The 18,974-nt window shown below is 38.9% G+C and overlaps 1 protein-coding gene across 6 annotated transcripts in view; it reads left to right on the top strand.

Moving 5' to 3' along the window:
- UBAP2 (ubiquitin associated protein 2) overlaps positions 1-18,974 on the top strand; it is a 99,362-nt gene that overhangs the window by 34,690 nt on the left and 45,698 nt on the right. For all 6 annotated transcript variants that reach the window (XM_060155246.1, XM_060155245.1, XM_060155242.1 and 3 more), the window contains exons 5-6: positions 2,235-2,388; positions 3,787-3,864. In XM_060155246.1, the coding sequence (XP_060011229.1) occupies positions 2,235-2,388; positions 3,787-3,864 (232 nt within the window). The remainder of the gene's footprint in view (positions 1-2,234; positions 2,389-3,786; positions 3,865-18,974) is intronic.

Below are 18,974 nucleotides of genomic sequence, written 5' to 3'. Positions count from 1 at the left end.
AAAGAGAACTTGGTCATCTACTCCAGCCTTACACAGTTGCCAAAATTATCTGGGCCTGTGGACATTTTCACCACCTGAAAAACTTCTCTTGGCTCCACAGCTCATGTTTCTTCATCTCAATTGTCACCTTTTACCACTCCTTATATCTCTAGACTAACAGAAAACCAGGATTTGCTGGTATCTCTATTTGCTTACGTGTGAATATTCTACAGACACATTTTCATGACAATCTGACAGATACATAAAATAAGAAAAAAAATTTTTTTAAGCTTAATCAAGTTTGAGGAATGCACATGCACACTAAAGCTCCTCCCTTTTATTTTAGGAAGGATGCAGCTAAAGCCACACCAGAGGCAGGTGTCAGCCCTAATCTTTTGATTTCTACAGGGAAATTACACAGTATTTCATTCGTATTTTTTCATTGAGGAAACCAGTTCAGAGCAGATTAAAACAAATAATGATTCACCTAAGTGGGGTATAAAGATGACCACATCAAAAAGTGCCTTCCTTATCATTGTTTAGGTTTAATCGAGTTCTCGTTTTTAGGGGTAGGCTTTTTTAGGCGCAGGCTGTATTAAAATGAACTACTGTGACAAGCTCAAAACTGAAATGAGTATATTTTTATTTAATAGGAAACAAGCAGAATAAAATTTGTAATTATAAAAATTAATGATAATTGGGAAAATATTTCGTTATTTGAGTATAGCAGTATTTGTGCGTAAAATTCTATGCAAGATTACACTGGTCCAACATGATGAACTACCAAATATGTGAGTTTGTTGGGAAAATATATCATGTTAAGTGAGGAAATAAAATTTTGAAGAGTTTTTGTTTGCTGACACTTGGGCATGTATTTGCTGGGTTTTATAAACTATGGGGGGTGTTCACCTCATTGCTAATGGATGCAGTGTAGAATAGTTCTCCCTTATTTTTAAAATGAACTGAAGGGCTTAACTGCTTTCTTATTAAAAAAAAATCACTGTGAATAAATGAAATATTTCCAAATCATTAATTGGAGGGCATATTTTCTTTTATATGGTAGAGATAGGCTTGAATACTGTTTTCCTGTTGCCTTTCCTTTAGCTCCCACAGATTCATCACTCCTTTTCTTTGGTGGCTGGGTGAATCTTTTAAGTTTTACATGATCAGCCAGTTCTATCTCAATAAAGACTTTCAACTTCCTCTCCTCATTTGGGACTGAACCTAAAGGAGGTGGTTCTAGGCTGAAAGTTACATAAAGATCTCTTTGGTTACCTCTTTTTTTAAAAAAAAATAATAAAATTTATTTATTTATTTATTTTTGGCTGCATTGGGTCTTTGTTGCTGTATGCGGACTCTTCTCTAGTAGCAGCGAGCAGGGTCTACTCTTCGTTGCGGTGCACGGGCTTCTCATTGCGGTGGCTTCTCGTCGCAGAGCATGGGCTCTAGGAGCATGGACTTCAGTAGTTGTGGCACGCAGGCTCAGTAGTTGTGGCTTACTGACTCTAGAGTACAGTCTCAGTAGTTGTGGCACACGGGCTTAGTTGCTCCGCGGCATGTGGGATCTTCCAGGACAAGGGCTGGAACATGTGTCTCCTGCATTGGCAGGCAGATTCTTAACCACTGTGCCACCAGGGAAGCCCTTTGGTTACCTCTTGAACCTAGAAGTCACACAGTTGGGGCTAGATCTGGCATGTTGTTTTCTTAAAAGGTGAGAAACTAGCAAATTAGGGCCTGAATACAGACACAAAAGGCATTTGCCTGTTTGGAGATGAGAAGGCTATAGGGAAAATGGAGAGGCAGAGGGGAAGTCCTTTGAAACCCTGGTTTGTTTAGGATTACTCCATGGTCCATCTTTTCTTTCATCCTGTTTGCCTTCTTACCTTGTTGTTGTCTGCAGTAGCCATGGCTACTACTGAGGTAGGTGGGGATGGCATAGAGTGGGAGCTTGGGGAAATAACATTTACTTTATGCTTATCAGCATAGGAAAAGGCTCTGTGGTGGGACAACATATAGTATGTTATCAGTTCAACTAGTTGCTGTAATCTTTTGTGCTCTCTGTAGCAACAGGAACCTAACGAGATTTGCTGTCGTTATCATCAGAGATTACAGTACGTTTATGGAGAAGAATTAAAATGGTAGGCATGCAAGCTGTAAGGCATGCGTAATTAGGTCTGAAAGATAAATGCACACACTCTTGATGATTGTCCACACTTTGAGTGGTAACTCTGAATAAATGCTCTTATTTTCGATAGACTTCATGGGAGACTGTAGGAGGGAAGAAGAAGAATTTTGGAAAAGAAAGTTCAGAAAACAAAGAGAATAGAGAGAAGAGAAGTGAGAGAGAAGTGAGCCGTGGACGCGGAAGCAACAACCGGAAAGTAAGAGGTGGCAATCGTGGGAGAGAGTGTAAGTACAGACCTTTCTCCTCACCTTTGGTTTTATTAAAATTTTCATGCATGTTGAAAAGCTGATAGAATGATCCAATGAATGCCTATAAATCCACTTTCTCAGTGCAATATTTGTTAGTATAGTTAACAGTTAGTAATGAGCTACAACTGAGTAGTTTATTAGCACCCTAACTGATACAATTTCATATTAGCACTGACCTGGGCTGTAGGTATTTGTGTTGTGTCTTAAGACCGCCTTCTGTTATGAATCAAGTGCATCGTCTAATTTTAAAGAAGGTTTTTTTGTTGGCTGGTAGCTAAAGCTGTTTATTCTTCCCCACTTACGGATACTCATGATATATGCAAGGTTTAGATTAAGAGGAAAGTTGTTGAATAGGAAAGCTTTTCTCAGTTCTCTCCATTTGACTCAGGTTTTGGCATCATTCACCCAAAACAACACTACCTCCTGTGCAGACGTACCAAAGTGGCTAAATGATGATAAATATTTAACATGTTCCTTTATAGACTTTTGCTAGTTTATTTATACCACAGATGTTTATTGAGTATCTACAGTGTAGTGGATAGTCTTCAAGTCATACAGCAATGAAGAAAACAGAAATCTTTGCCCTTCTAAAACATCTTTTAAGGGAGGTAGAGTGAGATGTAACAATAAAAAAGAGAGGTAACATTTCATATTGATATTGTAATATTTTAATGGCATTATGTAGAAAATTATGCTCTGGGGAAAAACAAAGGCAGAGAGATGGGAATTATAGGTACGGGTTTGACAAATTTAAAGACAGTGACCAAGGAAGGCCTCACTGACAACTCACATACTTAAGCCATAGAAGAGATGAGGGGAGCAAGCTGTGCCAATATTGTTCATAAAATTTCTGTATTATACAGTCATTAATGCCAATATAGAAATAAGGAGAAGAAAAGACTGTGTTGGCATCATCTGGACAGTAACCTGGAAAAACCTCTCTCTAACAATGATTTCCCCAAGAATTCAGTGTTTCCTTGGTATTGCAGTTTGCTAATCTATGCCTTTCCAGGCTTTGAACTTAACCAATGAGCAGATTTTGTTGTGTATGGTTACATAACAAAGGTATTTTTTTTTTGGAAGTAAACTTACTTTACAGGAGGGCACGTCAAAACAGAAAATAAAGGTGGTACATCATTTTAATTTCTTTTTGAATTTTCACCTATGAATTAAGCAGGTTGTGCTGTCATTCAGTTTTTTGAGCCACGCTGGTTTGGTTTTTCTTGTTTTCCAAACCCTTTGGTTAAATTTTAACCTTTTTTTAAAAAGCCTTTTTTTGTTGAGGGGTGGAGGGAGTCTTTTTGTCCTTGTCTTTAATAGCTGTAATAGCTGTTAGTTTGATTATGTATAAGGGGTGCTCTTTTTCTTCCTTAGTTAGAGGTGAAGAGAATGGAATTGATTGCAATCAAGGGGACAAGCCTTCAGACCGTGGCAAGAGAGCTCGTGGTAGAGGTAAGACAGAATAAGGCGGACGGAGATGCTTGTGATCGGGAGAAGGAGGCAGGCTGTTCATATACTCAGTACATTAAGCCATGACAGTGTACTCTGAAAGAATGGTTGATCTGAAATCTTTTGATTCATTTACTGATGCCAATGAATGAAGTGTTTGGATTATGTAATTTTGAGGAAACCTATTGGTTGTTTTCAAATGAGCTGAGAAAGGCCCTTTCTATGAATAATTTAAAACTTGAAGCTCTGACCAAAAAGTTATTAATTCTCCTGTGTTGGACTTTACCCATAGTAAAGTGTTTTACCATATGATGCTTTTTTGTTTGTTTCTGATGTTTATTTATGTATTTATTTATTTGGCTGCATTGGGTCTTAGTTGCAGCACACGGGATCTTCGTTCAGGCATGTAGGATCTTTCGTTGTGGCTTGCGGGCTTCTCTCTAGTTGTACTTCTTTTTTTTTTTTTTTTTTTTTGCGGTACGCGGGCCTCTCACCGCTGTGGCCCCTCCCGTTGCGGAGCACAGGCTCCGGACGCGCAGGCTCAGCAGCCATGGCTCACGGGCCCAGCCGCTCCGCAGCATGTGGGATCTTCCCAGACCGGGGCACGAACCCGTGTCCCCTGCATCGGCAGGCGGACTCCCAACCACTGTGCCACCAGGGAAGCCCTTCTTTTTGTTTTTTAAAGGAAATCCTTGGTAACCAACAACTGCTTTTTTTTTTTTTTTAAGGTTTAATTTTGGGACTTCCCTGGTGGTGCAGTGGTTAAAAATCCACCTGCCAATGCAGCGGACACGGGTTCAAGCCCTGGTCCGGGAAGATCCCACATGCCGCAGAGCAGCTAAGCCCATGCGCCCCAACTACTGAGCCTGCGCTCTAGAGCCTGCGAGCTACAACTGCTGAGCCCGGGTGCCACAGCTACTGAAGCCCGCACTCCTAGAGCCCGTGCTCCGCAACAAGAGAAGCCAGCGCAATGAGAAGCTCAAGCACCGCAACGACGAGTAGACCCTGCTCGCCGCAACTAGGGAAAGCCCGCGTTCAGCAACGAAGACCCACAGCAGGCAAATAAATAAAATAGAATAAAATAAATTTATTTTAAAAAGGTTTAATTTTATTTATTTTTGGCTGCGTTGGGTCTTTGTTGCTGCACACAGGCTTCCTCTAGTTGCGGTGAGGAGGGGCTACTCTTCGTTGCAGTGCGTGGCCTTCTTATTGGGGTGGCTTCTCTTGTTGCGGAGCACGGGCTCTAGGAGTGCGGGCTTCAGTAGCTGTGGCACCCGGGCTCAGTAGTTGTAGCTCTTTCTGACTTACTTCACTCTGTATGACAGACTCTAGGTCCATCCACCTCACTACAAATAACACAATTTCGTTTCTTTTTATGGCTGAGTAGTATACCATTGTATATATGTGCCACATCTTCTTTATCCATTCATCTGCTGATGGACACTTAGGTTGCTTCCATGCCCTGGCTATTATAAATAGTGCTACAGTGAACATTGTGGTACATGACTCTTTTTGAATTATGTTTCTCAGGGTGTACACCCAGTAGTGGGATTGCTGGGTCATATGGTAGTTCTATTTTTAGGTTTTTAAGAAACCTCCATAGTGTTCTCCATAGTGCTGTATCAACTTACATTCCCACCCACAGTGCAAGAGGGTTCCCTTTTCTCCACACCCTCTCCAGCATTTACTGTTCATAGATTTTTTGATGATGGCCGTTCTGACTGGTGTGAATTGATACCTCATTGTGGTTTTGATTTGCATTTCTCTAATAATTAGTGATGTTGAGCATCCTTTCATGTGTTTGTTGGTAATCTGTATATCTTCTTTGGAGAAATGTCTATTTAGGTCTTACACCCTTTTTTCATTGGGTTGTTTGTTTTTTGGATATTGAGCTGCATGAGCTGCTTGTATATTGGAGATTAATTCTCTGTCAGCTGCTTTGTTTGCAAATATTTTCTCCCATTCTGAGGGTTGTCTTTTCTTCTTGTTTATGGTTTCCTTTGCTATGCAAAAGCTCTTAAGTTTCATTAAGTCCCATTTGTTTATTTTTGTTTTTATTTCCATTTCTCTAGGAGGTGCGTCAAAAAGGATCTTCTGTGATTTATGTGATAGAGTGTTCTGCCTGTGTTTTCCTCTAAGAGTTTTATAGTGTCTGGCCTTACATTTAGGTCTTTAATCCATTTTGAGTTTATTTTTGTGTATGGTGTTAGGGAGCATTCTAATTTCTTTTACATGTAGCTGTCCAGTTTTCCCAGCACCACTTATTGAAGAGGCTGTCTTTTCTCCATTGTATATTCTTGCCTCCTTTGTCAAAGATAAGGTGACCACATGTGCGTGGGTTTATCTCTGGGCTTTCTATCCTGTTACATTGATCTATATTTCCGTTTTTCTGCCAGTACCATACTGTCTTGATTACTGTAGCTTTGTAGTACAGTCTGAAGTCAGGGAGCCTGAATTCTCCATCTCCGTTTTTCTTTCTCAAGATTGCTTTGGCTATTCGGAGTCTTTTGTGTTTCCATACACATTGTGAAATTGTTCGTTCTAGTTCTGTGGAAAAATGCCATTGGTAGCTTGATAGGGATTGTATTGAATCTGTAGATTGCTTTGGGTAGTATAGTCATTTTCACAATGTTGATTCTTCCAATCCAAGAACATGGTATATCTCTCTGTTTGTATCATCTTTAATTTCTTTCATCTTTGTCTTATAGTTTTCTGCATACAGGTCTTTTGTCTCCTTAGGTAGGTTTATTCCTAGGTATTTTATTCTTTTTGTTGCAGTGGTAAATGGGATTGTCTTCTTAATTTCTCTTTCAGATTTTTTGTCATTAGTGTATAGGAACGCAAGACATTTCTGTGTATTAATTTTGTATCCTGCAGCTTTACCAAATTCATTGATTATCTCTAGTAGTTTTCTGGTGGCATCTTTAGGATTATCTATATATAGTATGTCATCTGCAAACAGTGACAGTTTCACTTTTTCTTTTCTGATTTGTATTCTTTTATTTCTTTTTCTTCTCTGATTGCCGTGGCTAGGACTTCCAAAACTATTTTGAATAATAGTGGAGAGTGGACATCCTTGTCTTGTTCCTGATCTTAGAGGAAATGCTTTCAGTTTTTTACGATTGAGAATGATATTTGCTGTGGGTTTGTCTTATATGGCCTTTATTATGTTGAGGTGGGTACTCTCTATGCCCACTTGCTTGAGAGTTTTTATCATAAATATGGGTGTTGGATTTTGTCAAAAGCTTTTTCTGTGTCCATTGAGATGATCATATGGTTTTTTCTTCTTCAATTTGTTAATATGGTGTATCACATTGATTGATTTGCATATATTGAAGAATCCTTGCTTCCCTGGGATAAAATCCCACTTGATCATGGTGTATGATCTTTTTAATGTGTTGTTGGATTCTGTTTGCTAGTATTTTGTTGAGGATTTTTGTATTTATATTCATCAGTGATATTGGTCTGAAATTTTCTTTTTTTGTAGTATTTTTGTCTGGTTTTGGTATCAGGGTGATGGTGGCCTCGTAGAATGAGTTTGGGAATGTTCCTCCCCCTGCAGTTTTTGGAAGAGTTTGAGAGGATGGGTGTTAGCGCTTCTCTAAATGTTTGATAGAATTCACCTGTGAAGCCATCTGGTCCTGGACTTTTCTTTGTTGGAAGATTTTTATTCACAGTTTCAATTTCATTGCTTGTGATTGGTTTGTTCATACTTTCTAAGAATTTGTCCATTTCTTCCAGGTTGTCCATTTTATTGGCATAGAGTTGCTTGTAGTAGTCTCTTAGGATGCTTTGTATTTCTGCGGTGTCTGTTGTAACTTTTCCTTTTTCTTTTCTAATTTTATTGATTTGAGTCCTCTCCCTCTTTTTCTTGATGAGTCTGGCTAAAGGTTTATCAATTTTGTTTATCTTCTCAAAGAACCAACTTTTAGTTTTATTGATCTTTGCTGTTGTTTTGTTTGTTTCTATTTCATTTATTTCTGCTCTGATCTTTATGGTTTCTTTCCTTCTACTAACTTTGGGTTTTGTTTGTTCTTCTTTCTCTAGTTCCTTCAGTTGTAAAGTTATATTGTTTGTTTGAGATTTTTCTTGTTTCTTGAGGTAGGATTGTATTGCTATGAATTTCCCTCTTAGAACTGCTTTTGCTGCATTCCATAGGTTTTGGATCGTCATGTTTTCATTGTCATTTGTCTCTGGGTAATTTTTTATTTCCTCTTTGATTTCTTCAGTGATATATTGGTTATTTAGTAACATATTGTTTAGCCTCCATGTGTTTGTGGTTTTTACTTTTTTTTCTCTGTAATTTATTTCTAATCTCATAGCGTTGTGGTCAGAAAAGATGCTTGTTATGATTTCAATTTTCTTAAATTTACCGGGGCTTGATTTGTGACCCAGCATGTGATCTATCCTGGAAAATGTGCTGTGGTCACTTGAGAAGAAAGTTAATCTGCTGTTTTCAGATGGAATGTCCTATAAATATCAATTAAATCTATCTGGTTTTTTGTGTCATTTAAAGCTTGTGTTTCCTTATTAATTTTCTGTCTGGATGATCTGCCCATTTGTGTAAGTGGGGTGTTAAAGTCCCCCAGTATTATTGTGTTACTGTTGATTTCATCTTTTATGGTTGTTGGCATTTGCCTTATGTATTGAGGTGCTCCTATGTTGGGTTCATATATATTTATAATTGTTATATCTTCTTCTTGGATTGATCCTTTGATCATTATGTAGTTTCTTTCCTTGTCACTTGTAACATTCTTTATTTTAAAGTCTATTTTATCTGATAATTAGTATTGCTACTCTAGCTTTCTTTTTCCATTTGCATGGAATATCGTTTTCCATCCCCTAACTTTCAGTCTGTATGTGTCCCTTGGCCTGAAGTGGGTCTCTTGTAGAGAGCATTTATATGGGCCTTCTTTTTGTATCCATTCAGCGAGCCTGTGTCTTTTGGTTGGAGCATTTAATCCATTCACATTTATGGTAATTATTGATATGTATGTTCCTATTACCATTTTCTTAATTGTTTTGGGTTTGTTTCTTGTAGGTCTTTTTCTTCTCTTGTGTTTTCCACTTAGAGAAGTTCTTTTAGCATTTGTTGTAGAGTTGGTTTGGTGGTGCTGAATTCTCTTAGCTTTTGCTTGTCTGTAAAGCTTTTGATTTCTCCGTCGAATCTGAATGAGATGCTTGCCGGGTAGAGTAATCTTGGTTGTAGGTTCTTCCCTTTCATCACTTTAAATATATCGTGACACTCCCTTCTGCCTTGTAGAGTTTCTGCTGAGAAATCAGCTGTTAACCTTAATGGGAGTTCCCTTGTATGTTATTTTTCCCTTGTTGCTTTTAATAATTTTTCTTTGTCTTTAATTTTTGTCAATTTAATTACTGTGTGTCTTGGCATGTTTCTCCTCGGGTTTATCCTGCTTGGGACTCTCTGCGCTTCCTGGATGTGGCTGGCTATTTTTTTTACCATGTTAAGGAAGTTTTCTACTCTCATCTCTTCAGATATTTTCTTGGGTCCTGTCTCTCTCTCTTCTCCTTCTGGGACCCCTATAATGCAAATGTTAGTGCATTTAATGTTGTCCCAGAGGTCTTTTAGGCTGTCTTCATTTTTTTCATTCTTTTTTCTTTATTCTGTTCTGCGGCAGTGAATTCCACTATTCTATCTCCGAGGTCATGTATCTGTTCTTCTGCCTCAGTTATTCTGTTGTTTCCTTCTAGTGTATTTTTCATTTCAGTGATTGTATTGTTCGTCTCTGTTTGTTGATTCTTCTAGGTGTTTGTTCTTTAATTCTTCTAGGTCTTTGTTAAACATTTCTTGCATCTTCTCGATCTTTCCCTCCATTCTTTTTCCAAGGTCCTGGATCATCTTCACTATCATTGTTCTGAAATCTTTTTCTGGAAGGTTGCCTATCTCCACTTTATTTAGTTGTTTTTCTGGGGTTTTATCTTGTTCCTTCATCTGGTAACAAAGTCCTGTGCCTTTTCATTTTGTCTGTCTTTCTGTGAATGTGGTTTTTGTTCCACAGGTTGCAGTATTGTAGTTCTTCTTGCCTCTGGTGGATGAGGCTATCTAAGAGGCTTGTGCAAGCTTCCTCATGGGAGGGACTGGTGTTGGGTAGACCTGGGTGTTGCTCTGGTGGACAGAGCTCAGTAAAATTTTAATCCATTTGTCTGCTGATGTGTGGGGCTGAGTTCCCTCCCTGTTGGTTGTTTGGCCTGAGGTGACCCAGCACTGGAGACTCTGGGAGGGCTCATGCCAAGGAGTATTTCTGAGAACTTCTGCTGCCAGTGTCCTTGTCCTCACAGTGAGCCACAGCCACCCCCTGCCTCTGCAAGAGACCCTCCAACAGTAGCAGGTAGGTCTGCTTCAGTCTCCTATGGGGTCACTGCTCCTTCCCCTGGGTCCTGATGTGCACACTACTTCGTGTGTGCCCTCCAAGAGTGGAGTCTCTTTTTACCCCAGTCCTGTCAAAGTCCTGCAATCAAATCCCGCTAGCCTTCAAAGTCTGATTCTCTAGGAATTCCTCCTCCCATTGCCTGACCCCCAGGTTGGGAAGCCTGACGTGGGGCTCAGAACCTTTAGTCCAGTGGGTGGACTTCTATGGTATAAGTGTTCTCCAGTTAGTGATTATGTGATTTGATTTTATTGTGATTGCGCCCCTCCTACTGTCTCATTGCGGCTTCTCCTTTGTCTTTGGATATGGGGTATCTTTTTTGGTGAGTTGCAGTGTGTTCCTGTTGATGATTGTTCAGCAGTTAGTTGGGATTCCAGTGCTCTCGCAAGAGGGAGTGAGCACATGTCCTTCCACTCCACCATCTTGAATCAGTCTTGGTCCTTTTTTTTTTAAATCCACTTTATATATAGTAGTGTATATATGTTAATTGTACCCCCCCCACCTCCTTATGTTTCCTTTTTTTTGTTTTGTTTTTTTTTGGCGATACACAGGCCTCTCCCTGTTGTGGCCTCTCCCGTTACAGAGCACAGGCTCTGGACGCACAGGCTCAGCGGCCATGGCTCACGGGCCTCACCGCTCCACAGCGTGTGGGATCTTCCCAGACCGGGGCACAAACCCGTGTCCTCTGCATCGGCAGGTAGACTCTCAACCACTGCGCCACCATGGAAGCCCTACTTTTTTTTTTTTTTTTTAAAGAATTTTTTGATGTGAACCAGTTTTAAAGTCTTTATTGAATTTGTTACACTATTGTTTCTGTTTTATGTTTTGGTTTTTTGGCCGTGAGGTATGTGGGGTCTTAGTTCCCTGACCCGGGATTGAACCCTCACTCCCTGCATTGGAAGGTGAAGTCTTAGCCACTGGACCTTCAGTGGAAGTCCCCTTATGTTTACTTTTTTTTTTTCAATTTATTTTAATTTATTTTTGACTGCATTGGGTTTTTGTTCCTGCTTGCGCGGCATTTCTCTAGTTGTGGCCAGCGGGGGCTACTCTTTGTTGCGGTGTGCGGCTTCTCATTGCGGTGGCTTCTCTTGTTGCGGAGCATGGGCTCTAGGTGTGCGGGCTTCAGTTGTTGTGGCATGCAGGCTTAGTAGTTGTGGCTTGCGGGCTCTAGAGCGCAGGCTTAGTAGTTGTGGCGTGTGGGCTTAGTTGCTCTGCGGCATGTGGGATCTTCCTGGACCAGGGCGTGAACCCACGTCCCCTGCATTGGCAGGCGGATTCTTAACCACTGCACCACCAGGGAAGCCCCCTTATGTTTACTTTTAAGGAAGGTTGTAAAGTAGTGGGTAAGGGACTCAGGTTGACTTTTGGCTGTGTTGTGTGACTTGTGGGATCTTAGTTCCTGGACTAGGGATTGAACCCCAAGCCCTGGCAGTGAAAGCGCCAAGTCCTAACCATTGGACTGCCGGGGAATTCCCAGATTGACTGTTTATAAACCCAGTTAGATGTTAAAAAAAAATCAGTCCACCCTCTTCCACATATATGTAAACTCTAGTGAGGTGTAATTTTTATATTATTAGCTGATATTTAAACATGTTTAAACAAGCTGTTCAAGAGTAGTGGTCTGTGTCTAGGGATTTCTTAGAATCATTATCCCAAGTTCAACACAGGGCAAGAAGAGAGAAAGTATTCAGTACCCAGTATGCACAAAAACAGTTACTTTGCTTGGTGAATATTAGTAAAGTACAGTTTGATAATAAGTGAATAGTGGTGCAAGACAAATAATTTGTCCCTTTCATAATTAAAAGATGTGTCCTTTGTTTTATGTGTTTAATATGTCCCTTTCCAGAAGTTTGGTTGTAAGTTATTTAATGTCTTAATCTACTCTCTCATGGTGTGTTGAATTAACCTTAAAACTGTTGATTGTACTATCCCTTTCCAGTTATTTGTGATCTGTTGGGTAGTATGCAGATTTTAAAATGCATCCTTAAAAAACAAGTACAGGGTTTAAAGTGTGTACTTTAAAAATGATTCTTTGAGGTCTCCATTGCCTTTATTCTTTAATTTTGACCATACTCGTGGGCAGCTGTTGCTGACTTCACGTTGGCTCTCCCTCAGAACAGTAATCTGTGTTCATGATAAAATTAGCTAAAATGTTAAGCTGCTAAAATTTTAATAAATCACCCCTTTCCTCTTTAATTTTTGCCTTATCTACACAGTGTTAGCATAAAGAGTATTATGAAACAGCATGGATTTAATATGCTAATGTACATTTTTTTTGTAATTTATGTTAAGAATTTGGTAATCTCTGTATTAAATAAAAAATCATATATATAAAATGGGAGTATATTTTACTCCCATTTCATGGAAAGTATAAAGCAAATGAAATAAAATTAAGTTCCATTTATACACCTAGTTTTTCTGTACCTTTCCCTGAATGTTTTCTCTGTATTGGGAGGAGCAAGAATCAGTGTGACACTTGTAACAGATCATTCTTCTATGATTCATTTAAAGTTTGTGGAAAGGTAGCTTGTGAGTTGTGTGTTTTTGTGAGAAAACAGCCTCTTCAGAAGAGGAGAATAACAGCTGTGCTAGGCTATCGTTAGTGTTCTGGGCTTTGCTTTTTGGAAAGTAAGCCTAGTAGTTGGTGTGAAAACCTTCGGAAATTTATAAATGTTGACTATTCATAGATACTTGGCCATCAAATAATACTGTGTTTTGTGTACAAAATGTGGAATTTAATTGATATTTATAAAGTATCTAATCCTGAGTTTAGATTGAAGACCATGTTAATAATCTGTGAGATTGGGAGTATTCTTTTTTTTTTTTTTATTGGAGCATGGTCTATTAACAATGTTGTATTAGTTTCAGGTATACAGCAAGGTGATTCAGTTATACATATACGTGTATGTATTCTTTTTTTTTTTTTTTCTTTTTTGCGGTACGCGGGCCTCTCACCACCGCAGCCTCTCCCGCTGCGGAGCACAGGCTCCAGAGGCGCAGGCTCAGCGGCCATGGCCCACGGGCCCAGCCTTTCCGCGGCATGTGGGATCCTCCCGGACCGGGGCACCAAACCCGCGTCCCCTGCATCGGCAGGCAGACTCCCAACCACTGCGCCACCAGGGAAGCCCATGTATCTATCCTTTTTCAAATTGTTTTCCCGTTTAGGTTATTACTGCATATTGAGCAAAGTTCCCTGTGCTATACAGTAGATCCTTGTTGGTTATCTATTTTAAATATAGTAGTGTGTACATGCTAATCTCAAACTCAGATTGGGAGTATTCTTGATAAAGTTCTTCATCATGTGCCATGTTAGTTAGTAAAAAAATAATATAATTCTGTGTTCCAGGATGAAACTACTTGGCTTTTGTGTAAGAAGTTACAATATAATCAAGCCACTCAGCTAACTTTTTTTCTTTTTAATTTTTATTTTTGGCTGCGTTGGGTCTTCATTGCTGCACGTGGGCTTTCTCTAGTTGCGGCAAATGGGGGCTACTCTTCGTTGTGGTGCACGGGCTTCTCATTGTGGTGGCTTCTCTTGTTGCGGAGCATGGGCTCTAGGTGCGCAGGCTTCAATAGTTGTGGCACACAGGTGCAGTAGTTGTGGCTCACAGGCTCTAGAGCACAGGCTCAGTAGTTGGCGCACATGGGCTTAGTTGCTCCATGGCATGTGGGATCTTCCTGGACCAGTGCTCAAACCCGTGTCCTCTGCATTGGCAGGTGGATTCTTAACCACTGCACCACCAGGGAAACTAATTTATGAATATGGTCTATATAATATAACTGAAAGTTTAATTGTTGAGCACCTACTGGGTGCTGACATTCTAGTTTTAATTCTTGAATTTTCTATAATGCCTTCTCGGGTCATGGTACAAAAAGTATTTTACAAAATGCAATGCTCTAAAATAAGTTGCTGAACAACTAGGTTATTTCCTGTAATTGAATAGTAATATTATTATTATGCCTCTAAATATGAGTCCATGAAAAAAAATCCATGTTTATGACATTGGGGTTACATATCAGTCTTTAACGCAACAACTGATACTTAGGTACCTATTATATTGTTGAAGATACTGCTGTGCATAAGACATGGTTCCTCACATCCTTAGTGGGGAAGGAGGAGAGACAATCAAGTAAAAGCACTGTTCGACTTACTTAAGAAAATGATTGGTGACGTGATCAACTGCCAATAGGGTTTCCTTTAGATGGACCTAGGGAGGTCTCTGAGGAGATGGGATTTAAAGTGAGGAGGAAGAAAGCCATGTGAAAATCTGGGTAGGAACATTCTGTGTAGAAGGATCAGCTTAGCTAGTGCAAACATGAAGAACAACTTAGATTTTTCACAGAATAAAATGTATTCACTGGAATATAAAATATACATATAAGTGCTTAGGGTGCAGTTTTAACATTTTACTTTGAAATAAAAAAGTACAGCAGAATTTTGCATAGTGTTTACCCAGAGTCCCCAAGCTTTAATATTTTGCTACATTTGCTATATTTCCTCTCTGTATGTACATATTACTGTTTTTTTCTGAAACCCTTGTGTGTTCATTTCAAACATAATGCCATTTTACCCCTTAATATTTTAGTGTGTAACTCTTATGAAAAAATATATTGTCTTAAAGAGCTACCTTAAAATGATAAAATCACGAAATTACCATCGATGCAATGTATAGGCCTTATTCAAAAATTTCCAGTTATCCTGCCTAATGTTCTTTATAACAAAAAGCAAATATTCTGGTCCAGGATCCAGTCTGGGATCACACACAGTATTTAGTTCCCATGTCTGTGTAGTGTCCTTCAATCTAGAATAGTTTATCAATCTGGAATAGTCTTTCTTTGTCTTTCATGCCCTTGACACTTTGGAAGTATCTCTTTTGTAGAATGTCCTTGATTAGCAAACTGAGAAGTTTCCTCATGATTAGATTCATGTTACCAGTGTTTGGCCGGAATGCCACAGAATGATATAGCTGTACCTTATGTTAGAGGGTACATGATGCAGATTTATCCCATTGCTAGTGATGTTACCTTTGATTACTTAAGGAAAGTGGTTTCTGCTAAGTTTCTCCTTTGTAAAGTTACTCCTTCATTCTTTGTAATTAATACATATTTTTGGGGGGGAGTGCTCTGAGACTGTGTAAATAACCATTTTCCCATCAGACTTTTATTCACTGGTATTAGAATCCATTAATTCTTTCCTGAAATAATTATTGTGACACATTTATAATCAGACTTATTTGCTAAGGAAAAGCTAATATATGAGATATGAGGATAAGACTCGAAATAAGATCTCTTTCTCACTGAGTCCCTGCGGCATTTGCTGTTGTCATTTGACTCATTTACGCTACTTTGCGATTGGGGAAGACGTATTCCTATCTCTGTGGATAAACCCTGACCCAGGGACAAAGAGGCACAACTTGCCTGAGTCCTAAGTCTCTGAGCCACAAGCCCCAGAGTGCCCTGTTCTCTTTGTGGGCTGAACAGGTCTCTGGGCAGGTGGGCAGCTTGTGGTCAACACAGCAACCATCTTGATCATCGAACCAGCCCTGAAAATCTGGGAACTTTTGTCTGTACAAAAAACTTTAGAACTACTCAGTATCTTAAAGATCATGACCCAGAGTGTGCAGTGATAAATTCAAGAGCCCACAGTTTCTGGTGCATTTGGCTGTTATCAAAGCCCTGCTTACAGTCTCCTGGGGGTGAAGGAAAGGGATTACTTTCTATCTTCTTATTTTTCTTTAGGTTGCACATGTTCAGCCCCAGGGGGGATATCTGTTCTTTAGATTTGCCTTCTCCACTAGAGGTGGTTAGCTGTTCTCTGTGTTTTGGCTTTTCTCAAGGGAAATGGGCAACTTTTCTACTCTGGCTCTCAGTGTAAGACATAAATATTAAACAATTAAAAACTTGAGCAATTATTCAACATAGATGTAGTGCAGAGTCACTAGATAGACCTCTATGAGTAAAGGTTTAGCATTTATCATAACATTGGTTTATTCTTTATGATAATTTACTTTAATGTTGTTTTTCTCAATTATAAGAACCCAGGTCTCTCTTCCGAGCTGTTAGGTGAAAACAGCTATTTGTACCAGATAACAGTATAGGAAAATGTATATACACAGATAACAATGTTACTGGTAGTGTAACTAGCCAGGTGAATAGGAAAGAACAATTTTGTTAGCTTGCTAAAATGTACATGAAGATGGATTTGATTTTTTAAAATCTACTTAAGATAATTGGCTTGTTTGTGTTTCATACTTGGGTGCGGCTACTGCTCTCTGGAGACATGGAGATATTTAGTTGATACTGACTTTTTCCAGGGGACTTGCAGGATTTCTTGAATTTTTGGCCTGAGGATATGTTTTTCTTTTATAAATTCCTTTCTTCTCTTTCATGTACATCTTGCTTTCTGGCTCAAGTATTAGATAATTGTTTAATGATTTTTTAGCAGAATCCTTTTTAAAAAATTGCCCCTATTTTCTTAATACTTAACCACTGTTAAATATTCCTTTTGTCACACAGTTTGCCACTGAATGGGTGCACATGAATGCACTTAATCAAGAGCAGTTGTGTTGTTTCTCTGTTTTCTTCACTGGTAACAGTGTTTATTATCGCCCTCTAAAATTTCTTGAGATGTAATTTACATACTGTACAATTCACCCATTTACATTGCATAATTCAGTGGTTTTTAGTATATTTTTAGAATTATGCAGCCATCACCATAATCAATTTCAGAACATTTTCATCACCTCAAAAAGAATATCCCATATCCTTTAAGTATCAATTTCCAATTCCTTCATCACCTCCCCCCCCCTCGCCATCCCAGCAGTAAACAACTGGTAATCTACTTCCTGTGTTTATAGATTCTCCTGTTCTGGACATATGATATGTAAATGGAATCTATCAATATGTGCTCTTTTGTGACTGGCTTCTTTGACCTAGCTTAATGTTTTAAAGATTCATTGATGTTCTACCACATATCAGCACAATGTTGTAGCATGTATAAGTACTTCATTTCTTTTTATAGCCAAATAATATTCCATTGTATGGACATACTAAAGTTTGTTTGCTTTTTTTTTTTTTTTTTTACAGTTAAGTGTTTTATGTCCTGTGAATTCGTTTTCTTACATGATGACTCTCCTCCCCCCACCCTACCACCTCTCTTAACTGTAAGGAGTCTTGCCAAAACTTGGTCATTGAAAGCTTTCTTCTTAGAGTTAAGTTTGTTTTTTTTTTAAACCCAAGTTTCCAACCTTCTTTTAGACTTACCCGAAGTCTTACCTTTGCCTTTCGACAGTGTTAAAATAGATAGTAGCCACTAATATGCATTATTAGAATTCTTCCACTTTTTAGGACATTTTCCTGTATTCCCCTGTCTCTGGGGATAGGGTAGATTTTTGTTAAGACCATATCTTTTAATAGTTTAACTTGAACTACTGGATAAGTTAACTGTACATGATTAAATATACATTTAGTTATACTAGCATGGCTAACATATCCCTTGGCAACCACCTTTTTCTGAATTTGAGTACTCTTACATACTTCATATAAGTGGAATCATGAAATATTTGTCCTTTTGTGACTGGCTTGTTTCACTTAGCAAAATGTCCTCAAGGTTCATCCACATTGTAGCATTTGTCAGAATTTCCTTCCGTTTTTTCCTTTTTTTATAATTTATTTATTTTATTTTTGGCTGCATTGGGTCTTCGTTGCTGCGTGCAGGCTTTTCTCTGGTTGTGTCGAGCGGGGACTACTCTTTGTTGTGGTGTGTGGGCTTTTCATTGTGGTGGCTTCTCTTATTGCGAAGCACAGGCTCTAGGCGCACGGACTTCAGTAGTTGTGGCATGTGGACTCAGTAGCTGTGGCTCGCAGGCTCAGTAGTTGTGGCGCATGGGCTTAGTTGCTCTGCAGCATGTGGGATCTTCCCGGACCAGGGCTCGAACCCGTGTCCCCTGCATTGGCAGGCAGATTCTTAACCACTGCGCCACCAGGGAAACCCCTTCCTTCCTTTTTAAGGCTGAATAATATTACATTGTATGTATATACCACATTCATTCATCAGTGGACACTTAGGTTGATTCTACCTTTTGGCTATTATGAGTAAGGCTGCTATGAACGTGAACATGGGTGTACAAGTATCTCTTCAAGACCCTATTTTCAAATTCTCTTGGATACGTATACCCACAAGTGGAATTGCAGGATCATATAATTCTTTTTTTTTTCTTAAAAATTTTTTTTTAAATTTTATATTGGACTACAGTTGATTTATAATGTTGTGTTAGTTTCAGGTGTACAGCAAAGTGCTTCAGTTATACCTATACATGTATCTATTCTTTTCAAATTCTTTCCCATTTAGGTTATTACAGAATATTGAGCAGAGTTCTCTGTGCTATAAGGATTATATAGTTCTATTTTTAATTTTGGGGGAAATTGCCATAACTGTTTTCCACAGTGGCTACACTATTGTACATTCCCATGAAACAGTGTACAAAGGCTTCAGTTTCTATACATCTTTGCCAACACTTACTTTCTCTTCTTTCTCTCTCTCTTTCTCTGTTTCTCTCTCGTAGCCATTGTAATGGGTGCCACATTGCCCTAATGATTAGTGATGTTGAGAATATTTTCATCTGCTCATTGACCATTTTTATATTATATTTGGAGAGATGTCTATTCAAGTCCCTTGCCCATTTTTTAATCTGGTTGTTTGTTTTGTTAGAGAGTTGTAGAATT

Source organism: Lagenorhynchus albirostris, chromosome 7, assembly GCF_949774975.1.
Source record: "Lagenorhynchus albirostris chromosome 7, mLagAlb1.1, whole genome shotgun sequence".
Classification (NCBI taxonomy): Eukaryota; Metazoa; Chordata; class Mammalia; order Artiodactyla; family Delphinidae; genus Lagenorhynchus; species Lagenorhynchus albirostris.
The sequence above is the reverse complement of the archived record's forward strand: the minus strand, read 5'-3'. Positions and strand labels throughout refer to the sequence as shown.